This window comes from Balaenoptera borealis, assembly GCF_965194805.1.
Source record: "Balaenoptera borealis genome assembly, chromosome: 10".
Classification (NCBI taxonomy): domain Eukaryota; kingdom Metazoa; phylum Chordata; class Mammalia; order Artiodactyla; family Balaenopteridae; genus Balaenoptera; species Balaenoptera borealis.
In genome coordinates, this window is record NC_138874.1 from 106,856,489 (window position 1) to 106,877,054 (window position 20,566).

The following is a 20,566-nucleotide window of genomic DNA, read 5'->3' on the forward strand; positions in this document are numbered from 1 at the left end:
CATATGTATTGTTTTGCCACTGTATTTTTTCTTTCGACATTATGTTCCTGATACCATGTTTTTTCATGTAGCTATAATGAACTCACCAATACTGCTCAATGTGTTCCACTGAATGAACATACCACAATTTATTCATTCTATCAGTGATGGACACTTGGATGTGTTTCCAATTTGAGGCAATTAGAAATAAGGCTTCAGTGAACATTTTTGAACAACTTTATTGGGTTATAATTTATATTACTATAAAATTTACCCATTGTAGTGGACTATAAATATATACATTTGTGCAACCATAACCACAATCCAGGTTTAGAACACTTCCATCACTCCAGAAGGTCCCTCATACCCATTTGTGGTCAATCCCACCCACTCACCCACCCACCCATAGCCCCGGGCAACCGCTGACAACTTTCTGTCTCTATAGTGTTGCCTTTTCTAGAAGTTTCACACAAGTGGAATCGTACAATATATAGTCTTTCATGCCTGTCTTCTTTCACTTAGCATAATTTTTTAAAATTTATTTATTTTCAAATTTTTGGCTGTGTTGGGTCTTTGTTGCTGCATGCGGGCTTTCTCTAGTTGCGGCGAATGGGGGCTACTCTTCATTGCGGTGCATGGGCTGCTCGTTGGGTGGCTCCTCTTGTTGCAGAGCACGGGCTCTAGGCACGCGGGCTTCAGTAGTTGTGGCACTCGGGCTCAGTAGTTGTGGCGCACAGGCTTAGTTGCTCCATGGCTTGTGGGATCTTCCTGGACCAGGGCTCGAACCCATGTCCCCTGCATTGACAGGCGGATTCTTAACCACTGCGCCACCAGGGAAGCCCTAGCATAATGTTTTTGAGGTTCATTCATCTTGTTGCATGTATCAGTAGCTTGTTCTTTTTATTGCTGAGTAGTATTTCATTCTATGGACACACCATACTTGTTTATCCATTTATCAGTTGGTGAATATTTGGATTATTTCCAGGTTTGGGCTAATATGAATAATGTTGCTAAAAGTACTTGTGTACAAGTCTTTGTGTGGACCTATGTTTTCATTTCTCTTGGGTAGATAACCTAAGAGTAGAATGGCTGGGTCATATGGCAACTTTATGTTTAACTTTTTTTTTTTTTAATAAATTTATTTACTTTATTTTTTATTTATTTTCGGCTGTGTTGGGTCTTCGGTGCTGCGTGCAGGTTTTCTCTAGTTGTGGTGAGCGGGGGCTACTCTTTGTTGCGGTTCACAGGCTTCTATTGCGGTGTCTTCTCTTGTTGCGGAGCACAGGCTCTAGGCACACAGGGTCTAGAGCGCAGGCTCAGTAGTTGTGGCTCACGGGCTTAGTTGCTCCGCAGCATGTGGGATCTTCCTGGACCAGGGCTCGACCCTGTGTCCCCTGCATTGGCAGGCGGATTCTTAACCACTGTGCCACCAGGGAAGCCCCATGTTTAACTTGTTTAAAAAACAATAAAACTGTTTTCCAAAGTGGTTGTGTCATTTTGCAGTCCTACCAGAGTGTATGAGAGTTCCAGTTTCTCCACATCCAAGCAGCAAAACCATTGGGTTTTGCCAGTCTCTTCTATTACATCTACTTTAGTTGGTAGGTAGCGTATGAACATTCTGAATCACGTTTCCTGGTGTACCTGAGCAAGATTTCTCAAGCGTTTGTATCTGGCTGACTGCTCAATCATAGGTTATGTGTGGCTTCAACTTTACTATTAGATATTAACAAATTATTTTCCAAATAGATTGTAGCAATTTCACTCCCTTTAGAGTTCCAGTTCCACCACATTTTTGTCAACATTTGATATCAAAAGAATGTTTGATTTTGCCTGTCTGGTGGTGTACCTCATTTGGTTGTAATTTGCATTTCCTTGATTATAATCTTGTTTATTCTTTTTTTTTTGGCCGTGCTGTGTGGCTTGTGGGATCTTAGTTCCTCAATCAGGGACTGAACCCCAGTCCTCAGCACTGAAAGCGCAGAGTCCTAACCACTGGACTGCCAGGGAATTCCCCTTAAAGCAGTATTTATATATAATTATTAGTTGTTATTCAGATATTCTATATCCTTATTAATGTTTTGTCTGTTTTACCTACAAGAGAGTTGTAACATCTCCCACGAAGATGGTGGATTTGCCTGTTTCTCCTTGCAGCTCTATCGGTTTTTTCATTCACATACTTTGAGGCGAAACGATTAGGTATATACTAGTTTAGAATTGTTATATCTTCCTGGTAAAAGCCAGGAAGCCTGGTAAAAGCCATTGAGGCTTTTACATTACATAGCCACTCTTTAATCTCTAGTAAAGCTTTTTGCCATAAAGCCTGTTTCGTCTGCTGCTGGTATACCTATGTCAGCTTTCCTCTGTTAGCGTCTACTGGCACATCTTCTTTCATCCTTTTACCTTTAAACTTTCTGCATCTTTATGTTTTACACATTTTTCTTATAGAGGATGTATAACTGTTTTTTTTAAATCCAGTCTGAAATTTTGTACTTTAATGGCATTCTTTAGTGCATTTACATTTATTATAAGTAATCTTATGTTTGGGTTTATTTCAGCTATCTTATTGTGTACTTCTAATTTCTTCTACCGTTTTCATGACTTTTCCCTCGATCATGCTTTCTTTTGTAATATTTATTTTTTCTTCACTCCACTTCTTTACATCCACTATATTGGAAGTTATACCCTCTATTTTCCTTTTTTTTTTTTTTTTTTACAAGCAGTGCCCTACATATTTTAACATACATATTTAACCTATCAAAATTAATATCAATGTTCACGGCTTCAAAATGATCCACAGTGTGGGAGCTGGAGTGAAAAACAGGTGTGGGGGGCTGGATAAAATAAGAGTCGTCCTGTATTAAGGGAAAAGTGGGTTAAGATTCTTTACACTATGACCTTTACTTTCGTAATGCTTGCAATTTTCCATAAGTTAAAAATCTTAGAGTTGGTATCTTTACCCTCCTCCTGAACAATACAAGGATTTTAGAGCACTCTATTCCAGTCACTCCCCCGTGATGCACATGCTGTTGTTGCTTGGTATTTTTGTTGTACTTGGCTGTTTGTTTGTTTTAACCACAAATTAAATAACATCATCGCCATCATTATTATGTTTTAGAGTACCCCACACATATACTGCTTCCTTTGCTCACCATCCCTTCTTGCAACTCAGACCCTAGGCAATTACCTTCCATCTGCCTGAGGGACACACACATACACCGCGTAGGGCTTCCTCACCCTATAGAGTCCGCTGTATTGGGTCAGGTCCCAACTGGCAAAGGAAACCTCAATTCACCAGCCCAGCTGACCTCTGGATATGCAAAGGTCTTGGGACCCATGACACATGGGTCCCCTGTGTGTTGGTTGGATGCCCCTTGCCAAGGGGTCCCACAGTCCTCTGTACTCTTCCTGTGGGAAGCAGAATAATGGCCCCAAAAGATGCCCACATCCTAATTCCCGGACCCTAAAGACTATGTTACTTTCCATGGCAAAAAGGAATTAAGGTTCCAGGTGGAACTAAGACTGCTAATTAGAGAGCATTAAAATAGGAAGATTACCCTGGGTTATCCAGGTGGGCCCAATGTAATCACAAGCATCCTGAAAAGTAGAAGAGGGAAGCAGAAGAAAAAAATCCTTTGAAGAAGGAAGGGGGCCACAGCCAAAGGAATGCAGGCAGGCTCGAGAAACTGGAAAAGGCAAGGAAACAGATTGTCCCCTAGAGCCTCTGGAAAAGAATGCAGTCCTGCTGACACCTTGATTTTAGCCCAGTGAGACCCATTTCAGACTTCTGACCTCCAGAACGGTAAGATAAGTTTGTACTGTTTTGAGCCACTATGTTGGTGATAATTTGTTGCAGCAGCAAAAGGAAACTAATATGTCTCCCACCAAAGTATCATCACCTGTTTGCTTGTCTGTCCACCCCCATCAGAGTGTAAGCTCCATGAGTTCAGAAGTATGCCCGTCTTATTCACACTCAGCCCAAGGCCCTGATGGTGAACAAATAAACCTGAGAGCTGGAAAGGGCCAAGAAATCACTTAGGCCACCTAATTATTTTAAATGAGAGAAAACTGAGGCCCAGAGAAGGGCAATGACTTGCTTAAGGCTGCTCAATCTGTACCAGCCTGGGACACCACCCTGCCTTCTGGTCCCTAAGCCATAGAAGCCCCAGGACAGGCACTGTCAGGGCACAAGAAACCCTAGGGAACTCAGGACAGCTGGGAAAGTCAGGTAAGACCGAGAGAAGATGTCTAAAATGACTTGAGCAATCTTAAAAATGTTAATCCCAATGGAGTCCCTGGTCCACCAGTAACTACTAGGGCAGAACTGCACCCAGCACCCGCCTGATCGGCTCAATTAGAAAGACACTTTCACCTGAAGCTTTAGAACGGCCCATGGGCACGTAGTTAATGGCAAACTGAAGGCCTGCTTTCAAGAATCTTATACAGCAGAAACTAACACAACATTGTAAGGCAATTATACTCCAATAAAGATGTTAAGAAAAAAAATCTTAGCATTTCACTCTTCTGGCCAGAGTCAAAGCTTTGGGCAAATTAGGAAAAGGTACTTCTTCCACAAGACATCTTTTTCCATCTGTCAGAATAGTGTCATAATATACCATTCCATTAGAAAAAGACACTTTACTCCCGATTTGCCAGAAAACTATCAGAGATTCACTCACACGTGTATTACCACGTCTATGAAGTACAAGACACCCCCTTAGATGTGAAGCCCTTGCACAGTGCACAACCTGAGGAACCATACACAGCAGCCCTGTTAGGCAGTCTGGTCTCATCCCCTTCACTGACCTCATCTTCCCTCACCTCAGCCCTCAGGCCCATTGGAAAACAACCTTGACCTCATAGTTTACCATTTCATGTCTAACTCCTCCACTAGGGGCCCCAGCTTTTACTCCCTTCCCCTTGCAGACAGCAGGGGTTGAGGATGAGCATGAGAAGCCTGATAGTCCCAGTCAGAAAGAAGGTGAGGAGGTAGGGAGACAGCAAGTAGTGAATGCTAACTGAATGTCTATGGGCCAGGAGCTGGTTGAGGAAATCTGGTAGCTCCCAGCACAGGCCTTGGAGAAAGCCCACCCACTACCTACTGGGGAGATGCTGGGTACACTTTTTTAGCCTCCGAAAACCTCATTTTCCTTTCTGTGAAAAGGGTATGATTGTAGCACTGCCGGAAGGATTTAAGAAACTATGAGCTCATGCTGGTGCCTGTAAAGGCTCTGGACGTGCGAGCTGTTGTTATTTCTATTATTACCAGCACCATCAGCCCAGGGACATCTGCCCTTCAGGCTGTCAGCTTCCAGGCATATCTTGCTTTAAACAAAATTGGGACGATACATATTTCTAAAAGCAAACCACATGGCTAGGAGGAGGGAGGGTGTGTTACAAAGAGAAACGATTACTCGTTATACTAAAGTACCCATTACTAGATAAATAGAAAAATTCACACCGCTTCCGAGTGGAATTGGTTTTCTTTGGGAACAATTTCTGACACGCTGGATGGGCCCAGTTTGGCCCCAGGCGGCTCCTTGTACCATCTCCTTCTGCCCCCCACTGCCTGTGCTCCTAGCCGTCCTCCCCCAGGCGAGCCCCAGAAGCCCCATGGCCAGAGGATGACCGGGTGCATCCAAGTAGGCACAGCCCAGCTTTGGAGAGGGACACAGGTTAAAATGTGAGCTCTGCAGCCTCCCCTCGTGGATAACACGAGGGCAATCACAGCACCCACCTCGTGGAGCAGCCGTGTAAGTGGTACCAAGACGATGCTATAAAGCACCTGGTCTGATGGTCGTGGTGTTACCATTACTAATATCAGCTGGGAGACTTCAGCGCAAGGCAGGGTGGGTAAGAGAAGAGCCACTCCAAAGCCCCTGTTCTCAGTTCTCTGGATTTTCTTCCTGCCCCCGTTTATACACACACACAATTCTGACATGGTTGTCACCTCCATCTGGCCAGAATGTTGTATCCCACCTTTTTGATAGAATTCCCAAATGCATTTTTTTCATGTTACTACGTCTCAATTAGAGTGAATTCAGCTGCAAGTAAAAGAATACCTGACTTGTAGCGGCTGAAACAATAAAGATGTTTAATTATCTTGTGTAACAAATCACAAGACTTCAACAGAAATGTCACCAAGCCTTCATTTTTTTTTTTTAATATAGCTTTTCCAGGCAGCCATCACCAGTGTGCCAGCTTTTTATCCCTTAAGACTTTTGTCACCTCTGGGCTGCCTCAGCTCCACAACCTGCCAGTGACCAGAAGAAGGTGAGGTTCCTGGTCTTTTTTTTTTTTTTTTTTCTTTTCTTTTTAAAGAAGGGAGCAAACTCCCTCTCAGAGCCCACCTAACAGACATCCCCTTATATTTCAGGGACCGGACCTGGGTCACCAGCCCTCTCCTAGTAAAATCAGGGAAAATAGGCTGTTTCTGCTGGTTCACACCCATCACAGCTCACCCACATAGGGCGAGGGAGAGACTGTGCCAGTACACAATTAAGAAAGCAAGAAGGAGAAAGTGGCTGTCACTTTACACGATTAGCCCCCTCGCTGATCGAGGAAGGAGCTGGAGCCCAAGAGTGGTAAAGTCCCGCGTCCAAGGCCACAGGCGACTTTGCAGAAGGACCATGATAAAAACCTAGCCACTGGCCCAGCAAGCTCCTGCCACTTCACCACGTGGCTTCTCAACCCACTACAGCCGCCTCTAAGCCCCAAAGGGCAGAAGCCCCGTCCCCGGGACCCTCTGAGCTCGGCCAGAGGCATGACATGCACAAAGTCAACACCGTTACAGAAGTGAGCCCCTGACATACTCAGGCCCCAGGGCGGGGGGAGCCAAGGCACTTCCTGCCCCTCGCGAGAGCTTGGCAGGCGGGTCAGCGGGAACCCAGAGCCTGACAAACAGCATCTCTGTAGCTGCCTGGACACCCGCCAAGCTGCCTCATTCCCTAGGGCTGACCTCATGCTTCTGAAGAGCCTCAAGACGCCTGAGGTCTGTGTGTTGCCTCTCATGGTTCAGTTCTGCTGCCAGCAAAGGAAATGGCCCAGGATGGCGGCTGGGGGCCACGTGGAGAGGTGGAAACTCAGAGCCCAAGCATCCCTCCCCACCACCCACCCCTGCCCTGCCCGACTTGTGCCACACAGGCCCCGTTCCAGAAGAAACTGAGCAACGCTGTCTAACCTCTGAGATGAGGCCCATCCTGATCTGCCTTCCTGCTTCCATCAATCTGAAGGTATCCCTCGAAGACACTGTCACAGTCTGACTCTTTCCGTTTCATTCCAGACTTCTGGAAAGGGAACAAAAAGGCAGTCAGACTTCATCTATCGGAGCATCTAAGAACATCTCAGAAGTCAGTTCCACTGCCTCAAAGAGAGCTGGAGAGCTCATCTGAGGCCTGTGCTTGGTGACAAAAGTAACTGCTGATTTACCCTAGAGCTGGACCAGGCAGCCACTCCAGCCTTTCTGCGGCCACTGACAGTGTACTGAGGCCCAGGGTGTCACCCGCCAAAAAAAAAAAGCCTTTATGAACTTGGCCTCCACTTCCAGACATTCTTTCAGGGCAAAGCACCTACTGTGGGCAAGGCCAACAGCAGACAAGGTGAGCAGCCTAGGGAAAGAGCACAGAGCCAGGCCCCCAGGACACATGAGGATCCTTTCACTTCTCTCCAGGGCATCTATCTCACAATCACCACAACCCACCCACCCAGGCTGTAGCTCCGAATCAAGGCATTTGTTTCCATTCATGTTCACTTAAAAGTGTTTATTCCCCTTGCAAAACCACAAGGGCTAAAAAATCATGGGAGGGAGGAAAGAAGGCCTCGCTTATTTGCCAGCCTCTCTTTGGCCTGACCAAGGCGGACTGGGCCCGGCAGCTGGCGGTTTTAAACTTTCCTTGCAGAAGTTTTTCTCAGAATGGTAGCTCCAGTCTTCAGAACTTGAAAAGCCTGCATACCTTGCAAGTATGCAGGCTGCAGGAATTTTCCATTTATAGAATAATATTCTTCATACCACTCTGGGGGTCAGCGTTCTCGTGGTAAGAGCTTGGAGTTCAGTGTCAGCAAACCCGCCACACTTCTGCAGGAGCCCCACGCCATCTGGGCCCTTTTATTTATTTTTGGTGGGAGACGGGAGGAAATAAAGGAATAGCTTTTTAACTTGAGTGCCAACACAAACTTGGAAAAGGAACTGGGTTGGCAAGTGCAGAATATCACTGCCTGGTTTGGGGACTTAACTGTTAGGGAGTAGTAGGTGAGGAAGAGACTGAAAAACATATCTTCCACCCCACACACAGACAGGTGGCCAGAACAGGCATCACGTTACCACCTCAAGGCCTTCCCCATGCCTGCTACGTGGCCTCTGGATTGCTCCTGGGGGCAGGGGCCCACGCCAAAGGCACAAGGCCCCATCTCACTTCTCTTCTTCTAGTTTTCCCTGTGTGCTACACTAGATTTCTGCTGATGCATGCACAAAGTCTGAAATACCTTCAGGTTCCATGATATAGTGGGAAGGCCACCATGCCAGTCATGAAGAGGCCTGAGTCCTAGTTCTGGCTGTGACAAATTCACCATGTGACCTTAAAGGAGCCCTTCTCTTCTCTGAGTCTCATTTTCTTCATCTGTAAAGTAAGATCGGAGTGAATGATCCCAAAGATCCCTTCCACTGCTAACATTCTGACTCACTCATTCATTCTAATGTTAACCTGTGCCAGCACTAGGTTCTGGGCATCCCCACCTGGGCTATTCTAAACCTCCTGGGCGCAGCCAGACCCATAAGCATAGCCTAATGACCGCTAATGACGGCTGCAACACCAGCCTCCCAGTCCTTGTTTCAATAGCCACAGCTCCTCCAGAGAGAGGAAGGAAAACCCTGCCCTGCCCCATGAAGCCAACCCTGCCTGCCAGCTCAGCCACCAGAGGAGGCGTTTTCCCTGTCCCACAGTACCCTACAAGAATCCTCCCAGCAGCTAATACCTTTCCTACTTTCCATCTTTTTAAAAAATGTATTGCCGCTTCTCCTGGGAAGGACATAACCACCTTGCAGCCACCTAATCAAGTCTTCTGATTTATTTTCCAATTTTTTAGAAAAATTTTTTTATTCATTTCAAAGTATTCAACTGTGACGCTGAATACGCTGTGTTATTCAAATTGCACATACACCTCAGATTTTAATACAGCCCCCTGACCCGGGGTTGGGGGTGAGGCAGGGAGCGTGGGGAGCTACACACACACACACCAATCACTGTCCTAAGGCCGGAAGGTTATCTGGCCCAGCCCGCATCCCCACCTGTCACCAGCGAATGGCCACCTAGTCTCGGAACACCTGTTGGGAGGTGCGTCGTGCTGTGGGAAAGTCCTGCGTCCTTCCACTACTTACTAGGCAAGAACCAAAACCTCTCTGAACCTCTCTGAGGTTTCTGCGAGGATTTCACCCAGTTGAAAGCTCTCCAAAACGCTGTGCAAACGGAAGTTACTTGATTGCTAGGCTGCTCTGACTTAAAAACTGCATCCTTAGGTCGCGCCAAGTCTTGCCTCCCCACGTCTTTTCCTGCAGATGCTGGTGAGAAGGAGAGAGGAAAGAAGAGGTTTCTCAGAAGGCTAGCCCAGGGCACTAAGGGCTGGGAAGTGGGTCTCACCACCAGGCCGAGGGAGATCCAGGCCTGGTCATCGGTTCCAAACCGAGGGAACAAGGCGAAGGCGAAGGCGGGCCCCAGCAGCCGCCCCTCCCGTACTCCTCTCCCCTACTTTCCCCTCCCCTCCCAGCTGCGCGGTAGGGCACGTCCCCTCCCCCGATTCACCAATCAGCGTCCGGAGCGGCGCCCGTGGCGCAGGGGGCTCAGGTCGGCAGCCAATTAGCGCAGCGGCCCGAGGCGGCGCCTCGCCCGCCCACTCCCAGAATGAAAGCCGCCCCGCAGCTGGCGAGGCTGGCGCAGCGCGTGGGGCGCGGGAGCCGCGCGGGCCAGAGCGGAGCGCGCTCACTGCCTGCCTGCCCGCCCGCCCCCCGCGCGTCCGCCTCCGCTCCGCCTCGGTCCGGGGCACGGGCGAGGTGGGCGAGGTGGCCGGGGCGGGGGAGGGCAGGGGGCAGGGCCGAGGCGACGAAGCCGGGGGCGGGGAGGAGCGGGGCCGGATAAAAGGCGGCGAGGCGGCCCCACCCCGAGGCAGGCCGGCGGGTAGGCTCGGCGTGTCCCTTCCGTCCGGCCCGCGCCGGCGGCGGGGAGGCGGCGCGCGCGTCCCGCAGCCCGCCCATGGAGGCTTTCCCCTGGGCGCCCCGCTCGCCCCGCCGCGGCCGTGCCCCCCCGCCCATGGCGCTCGTGCCCAGCGCCCGCTACGTGAGCTCCCAGCGCCCGGTGCACCCGCAGCCCTTCAGCTCGTGGAACGACTACCTGGGGCTCGCCACGCTCATCACCAAGGCGGTGGACGGCGAGCCGCGCTTCGGCTGCGCCCGCGGCGGGGACGGCGGCGGCGACGGCTCCCCGCCCTCCTCTCCTTCCTCGTCGTGCTGCTCCCCCCACGCTGGGGCTGGGCCCGGGACACTGGGGCCCGCGCTGGGGCCGCCCGACTACGACGACGACGACGACGACAGCGACGAGCTGGGATCCCGGGGCCGCTACCTGGGGGGCGCGCTGGAGCTGCGCACGCTGGAGCTGTGCGCGGACCCCGCCGAGGCCGGGCTGCTGGAGGAGCGTTTCGCCGAGCTGAGCCCGTTCGCTGGTCGCGCCGCCGCCGTGCTGCTGGGCTGCGCGCCCGCCGCTGCTGCCACCGCCGAAGTGGCGCCGCGCGAGGAGCGGGCCGCGGCGTGGGCGGCTGAGCCCAGGCTGCACGCCGCCTCCGGGGCGGCCGCCGCCCGGCTGCTAAAGCCCGAGCTGCAGGTGTGCGTGTTCTGCCGGAACAACAAGGAGGCGGTGGCGCTCTACACCACCCACATCCTGAAGGGACCCGACGGGCGAGTGCTGTGCCCCGTGCTGCGCCGCTACACGTGCCCCCTGTGCGGCGCCAGCGGCGACAACGCACACACCATCAAGTACTGCCCGCTGTCCAAAGTGCCGCCGCCTCCCGCCGCCCGCCCGCCGCCGCGCAGCGCCAGGGACGGCCTGCCCGGCAAGAAGCTGCGTTGAGGACCCGGGCTCCGGTCTGCTGCTGCCACCTGACGCCACCAGGGTCGCCGCCTGCCTACTCTCGTATTTGGTCTGCGCACTCTCCCTTGTTGTTGGGGAGCATGGAGCTCAGCAGTTGGCTCAACTTGGGATGTCGTCTTGTTTTTCTCAAAGGAAGCCGACGGTACTGAGTACTTTCCTGTCGAAGAGCGGTTGAGAGTAGACGCTAAAGTCTTGATTTATCTCTAGTTTGTGCACATCCAGACGGTGAAGGCTGGGTATTCCGCTAACTGAAATGTGGCAACTTAGAGGCGCTGTTTATTTATACGTCGACCTATTTTAGATGCGCATCAGTATGAAATTGTCTCAATCTAATCTTGGATGTTTAATTTTATGAATGGAGGCACTTTACTAGGTCTAGAATATTTTTTTAAAAGCCTCTTAACTGAACTTAACTGGCGATTTTATGGAATGTCAGCAAAATGACTTTTATTGTTTGAAACAAGTAATATTTCTGTTGTCCTTAATCAATTATAATTCCAGGCGAAGCAACCCCCCTGCCTGGTAGTATCATTAAGTGAAGGCTTAGTAAACTTTCCAGTATTAGTTTGGGTGGGTGTTCCCTCCTTGTGGCTTGTTTCTGTCCTAGCTGGATGTAGCAGGTAGAATACAGCTCCTTATCCTTTTATGTACCATATCTTTTATTACTGAACGAGCAACTAGCGTTTTCCACCTTTAAAAGTCGTGCCAAGTTATAATGTTGTGTATACACTTGAAAATGGTGCTGTTTAAAAAAACTTGTGCATTTATACAGTATGTTAATTCATTAATTTTGCCTTTAACTCTGGTACTTGGCCTTTTGTCTATGCCCCCCACCCCATTCCAGTTTTTCAGAACATTTGTCATCCTTCAGATCAAAAGGGAGCAGTATTAATTCACTCTGTCTGAATTGCTCAATTTCAGGGTTCCTAAATAGTGGAAAGCTCATTCCAGCTGTTGCCTCTCAAACTAAATGTAAGATGGAATCCTTTGAGCTCTGGAAAGTCAGTGTAATAACCTGGGTTCAGGAAGGTTCCACTCTGGCTATGTTGGCTTTAGGCATCACAGGCAGTCCTCAAACTGGTATAAGCACTAATTAAAGGAACTATTGGTGGGGGGGTGGGGGGGGGGCGGGAGACAAGGAACACAGCCTCTCATGTTCCCATTCTCACTGGAAGATTACCCTTCTCTTTCTGGAATCCCACCAGTTATCCATAAATGAGATTAAATCTAATCCTTAGCAAAGGTGCTTGACTCCTACTTTAACCTCCCACCCTCATTTTCAAATCCACTGTAGTGAGCACCACACCATATCTACCATCAGGACAGACATAGAAGGCAAAAATGGAAATGAATTAAGATGAAGTCATCTGAAATGTATAAAATCACTATCTGAAAATACCAGCCAGAGATTTAGTCTATAGAGGTTCCAGGAGAGCTTACTTAGCTAGGTTATTAAAAATTAGACTGCTTTCATGGTAAACAACTAACTTCCTCCGCAGCAAATTTGCCTGATGTGAACATCCTTTGAAGCTGCCGTAAATAACACTGGGGGATAGCTATGAGCGTTTATTGGTCAAAGGAAGGTGCATGGGCGGGGGATGGACGGGGACGATTTGTTGGTCAGGAAAAAATAATCCACTTGGCCTGGACTCAAGTAGCTTAATAAAACCATGAAATTAACTTATTTTCTTCAGTTTTGCTAGAAGACATACCAGTTTAAATTAGACTTGCTTTTTAAGGAGTTTTCAGGTCAACGTGAATTCCTGTTACCTCTTGCCACTGCTCTAATTGTACCTTTTCAAGAGTCATTATTAACTGAGGGGTGCATTCTCCAGACCAGAAGATATGGTTAAGAAGGTGACTTAACCGTATCAGCCCCCCAAACTTGCCTGTTCTCCAGCTAACTTTAACTCCCAGTATTTTAAGCATGAACAGGGAATATCAGTAGTTTTGTAGAGATCTCTTATGAAAAGTTTACTAACCATGCTAATACATTTAAAAGCAACTCTCGATCTGAAACATGTTTTAAACACTTGAAAAGCTAAATTTAGGGTAAAAGAAACCCAATTTTTTGAAGTGTTAAAAAGTACCCACAATAGTGTGACAAAATTACTTGTTTTCATAAGAACAGACTGCATATTTGGCCAAAAAAAAAAAAAAAAGTATGGAATCCTCAAAAGAGCTTCACCAACTGTGCAGGCACAGACTGCTTTATATTTTAAAATTATACCACAAATACACATGTACTTCAAAGAAAGTTTCAGTGTTAGTCCTAATTTTCTAATCTGTTCTTAGCTACAGTATGAACATTCCATTAATTTCCTGTATATTTCAGTTAGACTTATGAAATCATGAATCAGTCTACAGCCAAATCATGCCACACCATATAGGTGCCAACCTCCTCCTGGTAGCCACTATGGATAACTAGTAGGATGTCGAGTCTTTTTTGGGCCGCTGTCTCTGCCCTCAGACCCATCCATATTGACAGCAATAATATCCCCATCTAAAAATGCAGAAACCACTGGCAACATGGAAGACAGTGAGTAGGTGGGTCGTTCAGCTTTCCTTTGACACCTGTGAATAAGCACTGGGGGCGGGGTGAGGTTGTGAGGCCTTGACAGTGGAAACCGGAGAGCAGGATCACAAGCAGCTGCAGACTCTTCTGCCTTTATATCCTGTGCTCTGATTCCAATACCCAGGACAAAGGACTTGGGAGAACAGGACGTCTGGAAAAGGGTCTGGGCAGGAAGGGTGGTTTGCAGACTAGCCTGGAAATGTAACTGTCAGACACGCATCTGTAACTCATCTAAACAAATCAGCGTAAATGAATCGTCTGCTGCAGCCGATCTGTGATGGCCCAGGTACAGTCCTGTTCTAGTAACTTAAGACAGAGCAGGTAACTGCCCCAAGTTTTTTCACTTGGTACAAAAGGAAAGACCCTCTCCTCACAAAAGAGGACCTTTTAAGACTTTCACTTGTTTGAAATCCAGATATTAAGAAAAATGTTTTTTAAAGTGTTTTTTTTTCACAGTTTTCATAAAGGTCTATTTCATTATTGGTGGGTAGCGCATTTAACAGTTAAATACATTTAAATAATGTATAGGTGACTGCACGACTGCAGCATTGGTAACTAGATAACCAATTCAACTAGAAACCAGCTAACAAGTAACTGCCTAAGTATTTAAAACACAGCTCTTTAGATCATCCTTTGTTTTGATCACCTTCCTGGGTGGAGGCAGGGGAAGCCCGCTGGTCACACTGGAAGTATATTAAGGCCATGTCTTCTGATATCCATTCCCAGAGGTTTCTTTCAGCTGGATTAAAGCCTCCAGCTCCAGGGCAAGCCCAAGGTTGTGGCCCCCAGCATTAATGCTCTTCCCATCTACCAGAGCAGACAGTTTAAGCTTCACACCAGGCCTCAGAGTCTGAGTGTAGCCCATTCCAACTAAACTAGAGTTGTTGACTTTTGCAGAAATGGAGGCAGTGAGATCCAAACGATATTTAGCTACAATGCCAAAGCGAGTGCAGTTGGTTCCTGATGTCCAAGCAAGGTTTACTGAAGTGTCAAGATCTTCACATACTTTTTGATAAACTGATCCTCCAAATTCTGGCCCATCATTGACCTTAGTGTGTAGCTGGAAGTCCCCAGTCCTGTAGCCCACTGCAAGGTTATTCCTTGTCACTTTGACTTGGCACTATCAAAGGTCATCTGGTACCCAGCAAGCCAGCCCTCATAACCAAAGACTGCTGAACCGTGGATTGCAGGTCCAGCAAAATCAAAGTCAACACCACAACCAAGGTTTATACATTCCCTCTTGTAAGAAGACTTGATTTTACCACTTTTCTTTCCTGTTTGGTGAAAAGGTGGTATCAAATGTCAGTTTCAAACCTTGACAAATCTGGTCTTCAAGAGCGATTTCAGAGTATTATCAGTGTTGCACTTTTCTGTGAAAGTCAGACCACACTCACACCATTTATATTTGGTCTCCAAGGTCCCGGTAACTTTACCAGTGTCTGCGTTAGATGAACCAGATGTTGAGAATTCCACGCCACTGCATGACTTTGTTTTCACATCCAGTTTCACCAACCCAAAACCAAATCCTTGGTTGAAAATATCTCTGGCAGCTTTGCCAAGGTCAGCATATGATGGAGGAATACACATTGGCTGCGGGCAGTTCTGTCCATAGGTCACTATGGCGAGGCCAAGGGGAGAGGTGAGCCGGTGGTCTCCTGGGGGGGAGGGGGAGGCGCCGCTGCCGCCCGGCTAGCAGCTGAGTCCGCTCAGCTCGCTCGGGGTCTGGCTGCAGCTCTAAAGTGGTTTCTATCATTGTTAACATCAAAAAGGAGAGGCTGCATCTGATTAAGTTTTAAAAAAGCATCAATACTCCCTCTTCTGGCCTTAAGGCTATACCAACAGAAATTCTCACCACTACTCACACCAGGAAGAATGTAAGTGCCTATAGCCACTATAAATTTGCAACTAACATTCTGTGAAACCAATTATGATTTTTCTAATTTCAGGGGAAAACCCAAGATGTACACTGCACACACACCGTACTCACAGAGAGGATAGCTTTACAAGGAAACTGAGGGGTTCATTATCACAGAACAGAGGAGGACGTTTTAGTGGAAACATCCTAGCCACATTTGCTTTCTGTTATATTTAGGTTATTTTCTTTGATACCCAACAGTGAGAAATTTAACAGCACTGGTAAAAACTCAAGTTAAAAAAAATCCCAACTGAATACGCAAGCTCAGCATTATAAACAAAACACTTTGACTGTAACCACAGATCAACACTAAAACAAATTCTCTAAGTATTTTATTTATCATTGAAGAAAAAACACAGCAGCAAGTTCTGTGTTGGCTTCAATAAGACCAAATAGTTAATCTTTAACATAGCTACTACACTCCAAAATTGAAGTCAACACAGTCATTACTACAAATTACTTGGTGAAAGAATCTATTCTGAAGAGAAAGGAAATTAGGAAAAACAATTTAAACAATTCCTCCAAACCACACATTTATAAATATTGTCATATTTAAAATGCTTGAAAGGCATGAATTCTCCATAAATGGAAAAGCGGTTTGCTATTGGCAACAGAAAAAACTCAGCAACAGTTTACCAAATGCTTTAAAATTTAAAAGCTGTATCTGTTTTGGATTCACACTTCAGCAGTATTCTTGTCATTACAATAATGACTGCAAATTGGTTTATACTCACCTTCTCTCAAGTAAAATCTACCGAAAATCCCTCTGTATCCGGTGTGTGTAATGTTTACTGCACTTACAGTAAACCTAAAAACTTTCTAAATTTAGTAAATAGTAAATACCTCAAAATACCTAGAGGTATGTCTCAACCACTAGTGGTGTGAGAATTGTTTCAGCTCTCTGCTTTAGCGTCTTCAAATACATTTTCTAGAACAGAATCTTACTTCATTCCAAATTAATATCAGGTATTTCGAAATCAAAAGAAAAAAGATCAGTTCTATACCAAGATACAGGCGTTACTGAATACCTGAAGAATTCCCATTTTAAATTTATTTTTTAGTTTTTCTTTTTTGTAAACAAATGATTGATGAAACAATGCAACACCTCAAATTCCAAAAAATGGCATGGTTTTCCAACCTTCTGTGGATACGGTGCATGATCAACCTATTACATAGGATTAATACAAGTTCATGCTTTTTGTGTTATGGTGAGACATTAAAGAGTCCAATTTAGATTGGTTGAAGCACAAGTATAATATTTCCTTGAATGTCATCAAACCTATGTAAAGACATGAGTTTGAGTACATTATCTTGAGACTTAACGTCGTACTGTGGTCCATCCATCTTCATCAGTCTCATTTTTAGTGCGACGAAGAGATTCCCTATCTTTCTCAGCTCTCCATGAGGTCTTCTCTTTTTCACCTTCTCTGTCTCGGTCTCGATCTCTCTCTCGGTCTCTTGAAAGAGCCGCAGGAGGAACACGACGAGGGGCATCCCGCTCTTCGGCCCGGTCATCTTTCCTGTCATCAGCGCGTCTCCAAGAACTTACTTTTAATTTAAAAAAAAGGAGAGAGAATAAATCTGTACTGTATGCTATTAGCTCAGACTAAACAGAGCTGAAGCAAAAGGAATGCCTCAAATTACTCGGAAATCCTGTACTGAAAATAGTGATAGAGAATCTTCATTTAAAAAAAAAAACAAACAATAAAAGCTAAATACACTTTAATCATTTTGATACAATTTCTGAAAAACCTTTAAAACAATATACAGACTTAGAAATATAAGTCTGCAAGCAAAAAGAAATCACTGGCCTGGGAAGTGTCCTAATTTTTTTTTAAATTTAGGATAAGGTGACAAAAATCTGGCTGAATAAAAATTTTTTAAAGGATTTTTGGCTCCTGTTGAAGATTTAACAGCAAATAAATGAAACAATGTATTTCATTAGGGCTATCAAAGAAGAAATACCCTTACAATCTGGTTGTAACAAACCAAATAGTAAAAGCTTGTGAGGCAACTACTTAAGTGCTACGGTCATTTTAAACAAAGCACTTTTCACTAAAGCTTCCATTGTTACAATTCCAGAGAAAGAATGTTTGACACTTTGTGCTTATCTACCAGGACCTAACTTTTTTCCTTCTTTACATAAAATAAACTCTTTTTGTAAAATCAATATAGGTATTGCTTACTACACCATTGAATTAGTCTACTACTATACTTTGAATTTAAAGATGAGCTAAACTTCACAAAGCAACCAGTGAGTAAGTTTGTGAGAACCTTGAACTCTAAATGAAATAAAAGATCTACTTGTCCATCTTGTTTTTGGTGTTCATACAAATTTAAGACATAGCAAAACCCCGAATTCCCTCATATATTACGGCTCTCCAGTGTTCAGCGGTCATACAGAAAGAACATCTCTACCTTCCTCACGCTCTGGTCTGAGAGGAGGTCCTCTTCGGTCTCTGTCATCTCGTCTTTCTCTTAGATCACGGCGCTCATCTCTCTCACGACGGCGGTCATCCCGATCCCTATCGTCACGACGACTTGCATCTCTCCAGCTTGAAGATTCTTCAGCTGGTCCTCTTCTCCAGCCAGCTTCATCCCTGTAGCCATTCAAAATGACACGTTAAGTTCTGTCATTAGACTCTACGGGTTAAGTTTAAGTGAATATATCATATCCAAGTTAGCAAATAATAACAGGAATAAAGTTTAAACTCGTGACTTGACCTCAAACTGATGCCTCAGGCATGGAGGTCAAATGAGAACACCTGGCTCTGCACTGTCCAACACAGTACTCATTACTCATTCCAAATGCTCAACAGTCGAATGTGACTGCTGGTTACCATATGAACATTACATATACAGGACATTTTCATCCTTGCAGGAAACTGTACTGAACTGTACCGGTCCAGATTAGTACAAAGCCACTTTGACCAGAGGAAGTAAGCTAGAATTCTTACTACTAATAAAAGTAAAGAGGCTTTTAATAATTTAAAGGCAATAAACTGACCTCAACCACAAGGGAAAAGCAATTGGCAGTGAAGAACCTCGACTGGTTCCACTGCCATAGAGCTACACAGCCCACAGCCAGCCACACAGCTCCAGCCTCCAGGTCCTCACTCTGTAGAGAGGGAACTGGTTCAATTAACATGACCTCTAAATTTTTTTAAATCTACACTATGATTCTACTAGATAAATTGGGGGGAGTGAAGGGGATGAGCACCATTTTTCGAAAACAGTTGGGAATGCATAAGAGAGCATTAAAAGAATCCTAAGTGTAATGCCACAGACACTTCTTTTAATTAGAATATCAAACCTCGGCCGTCTGAAGCGGTCCTCGCGATCCCCATCTCTCTCTCTGTCCCTCTCCCTCTCCCTCTCTCTGTCTCTTTCTCTCTCCGGGTCCCTGTCGTTCTCATCGCGATCTTGATTATCTCGGTCTCTCTCTTTTTCCCTATCCCATTCACGGTCTTCTGATGGTCTCGATTCTCGAGGTGGACCCCAACTCTCTTCTCTGGCTTTTTCTTTCTCTCTCCATCCACCTATGTTTTTAAAAAAGAAAAAAAAATTTTTCCACTCAAGAAACAGATTGGCAGCCATGAATCTTGATGTTAATCCATCACCATTACAAATGCTAATTAATTTAAGACACTCTACCTCATTTTAAAAAAACCAACTAAATTCATTTACCTCATTTCATGGAACCACCAACTCCTATTTATGACTACCTATTATTGTTTTTCTAACATATAACATATAGGAACTTTTATAGCCTAGGTTAAATGTTCCATATGCAGAGATTTCAGGTATAAAAATCTGTTCTGACGGTAAAGACAACTCATTTAAGCAGAAAACAAAGGGTGAGGGGTAGGATCTAGATCTCTGAGAGGCAGAACCCCAATTACTAGTTCATTTATACCTTGCAACATTTTCAAAACCTTTCTAACTGAAGGCTCTTTCCTTTCACATTCATGCCCCTCACCATTTACCACCCGTAAAAAGTCCTGAAATAAGGATAAATCCTTTGGCCCTGCTCAATATCTCACACTTAGCCATGGGATGTCCAAATCTAGAAACAATATATACATGTACACACACATATGCATGCACACACAAAAAGAAACCAAAGGAAGCAGAGATTTCAATGAAAATGTATTACAGCTGCAAGGCTAATAATTATTAGTCACTAACATTTATATTACTGTGTGCCACAGAACTAGTCTAAAGCCTCTGCCTGTATTAGCTCATTCAATCCTACCCATAGCACTGAGCTAAGAAGATTATTCCATACTTGCTAATTTGCTACTTGCTAAAATCTATAATCCCAAAATTAATACTCTAGCACTTTTACAAGTCGCTCGCAGACACATACAGAGTGACGAAATATTTGAGTCGCCTGACGGGCCTGTTGTCAGCTGAGGTCAAACAAGACAATGCCGTCTTCTTGCTGCAGTTCTCCTACTTTAAACAAGTAGCCTTTTGGTGATCTAGTTAGTGCCACATTTTCACATTTTTGTGCTTTTTGTTGGCGATTTCAGTTTTTAAGTGCGCCACCAGCCCTACGCCCCAGCAGTCTCAAGCACAAGAAGGCAATGGATATGTCTTAGGGAAAAAATACACGTGTTAGATAAGCTTCTTTCAGGAATGAGTTACAGTGCTGTTGGCCATAAGTTCAATGCTAATGAATCAATAATATACATTAAATAAAGTGTCTTTAAACAGAAAAATAAAACAAGGTTATGTGTTGACTGGTTGAAAAACTGACCAGAGGGCTCACAGAAACCTAACCTGGTACTTCCCTTAAGAGCAATGGTTCAGTATTCACTGACTTTATATTACATCACTATCACGAATTAATGAGAATGTACTAGACTGTTATCCCCATTTTACACAAGGCACAGAAAAGTTAGGTGGCTTTCCCAAAGTCACAAAGCTTCACAGTGGAATGAAGTGAGAAGAAACACAAGTATG

General features: G+C 45.5%; 2 protein-coding genes and 1 pseudogene across 3 annotated transcripts in view; 1 reads left to right on the plus strand and 2 right to left on the minus strand.

Moving 5' to 3' along the window:
* Positions 1-9,778: 9,778 nt before the first annotated feature.
* NANOS1 (nanos C2HC-type zinc finger 1) lies at positions 9,779-11,882 on the plus strand. The gene has a single exon (XM_082407036.1). The coding sequence runs from the start codon at positions 10,218-10,220 to the stop codon at positions 11,085-11,087; it is 870 nt and encodes a 289-aa protein (XP_082263162.1). The 5' UTR covers positions 9,779-10,217; the 3' UTR covers positions 11,088-11,882.
* Positions 11,883-13,291: 1,409 nt separating this feature from the next.
* On the minus strand, positions 13,292-15,790 carry LOC309635567 (non-selective voltage-gated ion channel VDAC2 pseudogene; annotated as a pseudogene). Its single transcript has one exon. The product of its transcript is annotated as a non-selective voltage-gated ion channel VDAC2 pseudogene (transcript).
* Positions 15,791-15,913: 123 nt separating this feature from the next.
* Positions 15,914-20,566, minus strand: part of EIF3A (eukaryotic translation initiation factor 3 subunit A) — a 31,985-nt gene continuing 27,332 nt past the window's right edge. Inside the window, exons 20-22 of the mRNA XM_082406924.1 lie at positions 18,912-19,137; positions 18,017-18,198; positions 15,914-17,146 (exon numbers count right to left, since the gene is read on the minus strand). Coding sequence (XP_082263050.1) covers positions 16,917-17,146; positions 18,017-18,198; positions 18,912-19,137 — 638 coding nt within the window. The 3' untranslated portion in view covers positions 15,914-16,916. The remainder of the gene's footprint in view (positions 17,147-18,016; positions 18,199-18,911; positions 19,138-20,566) is intronic.

Coding starts and splice junctions, on each gene's coding strand:
- NANOS1 (XM_082407036.1), top strand. CDS start 10,218: ATGGAGGCTTTCCCCTGGGCGCCCCGCTCGCCCCGCCGCGGCCGTGCC.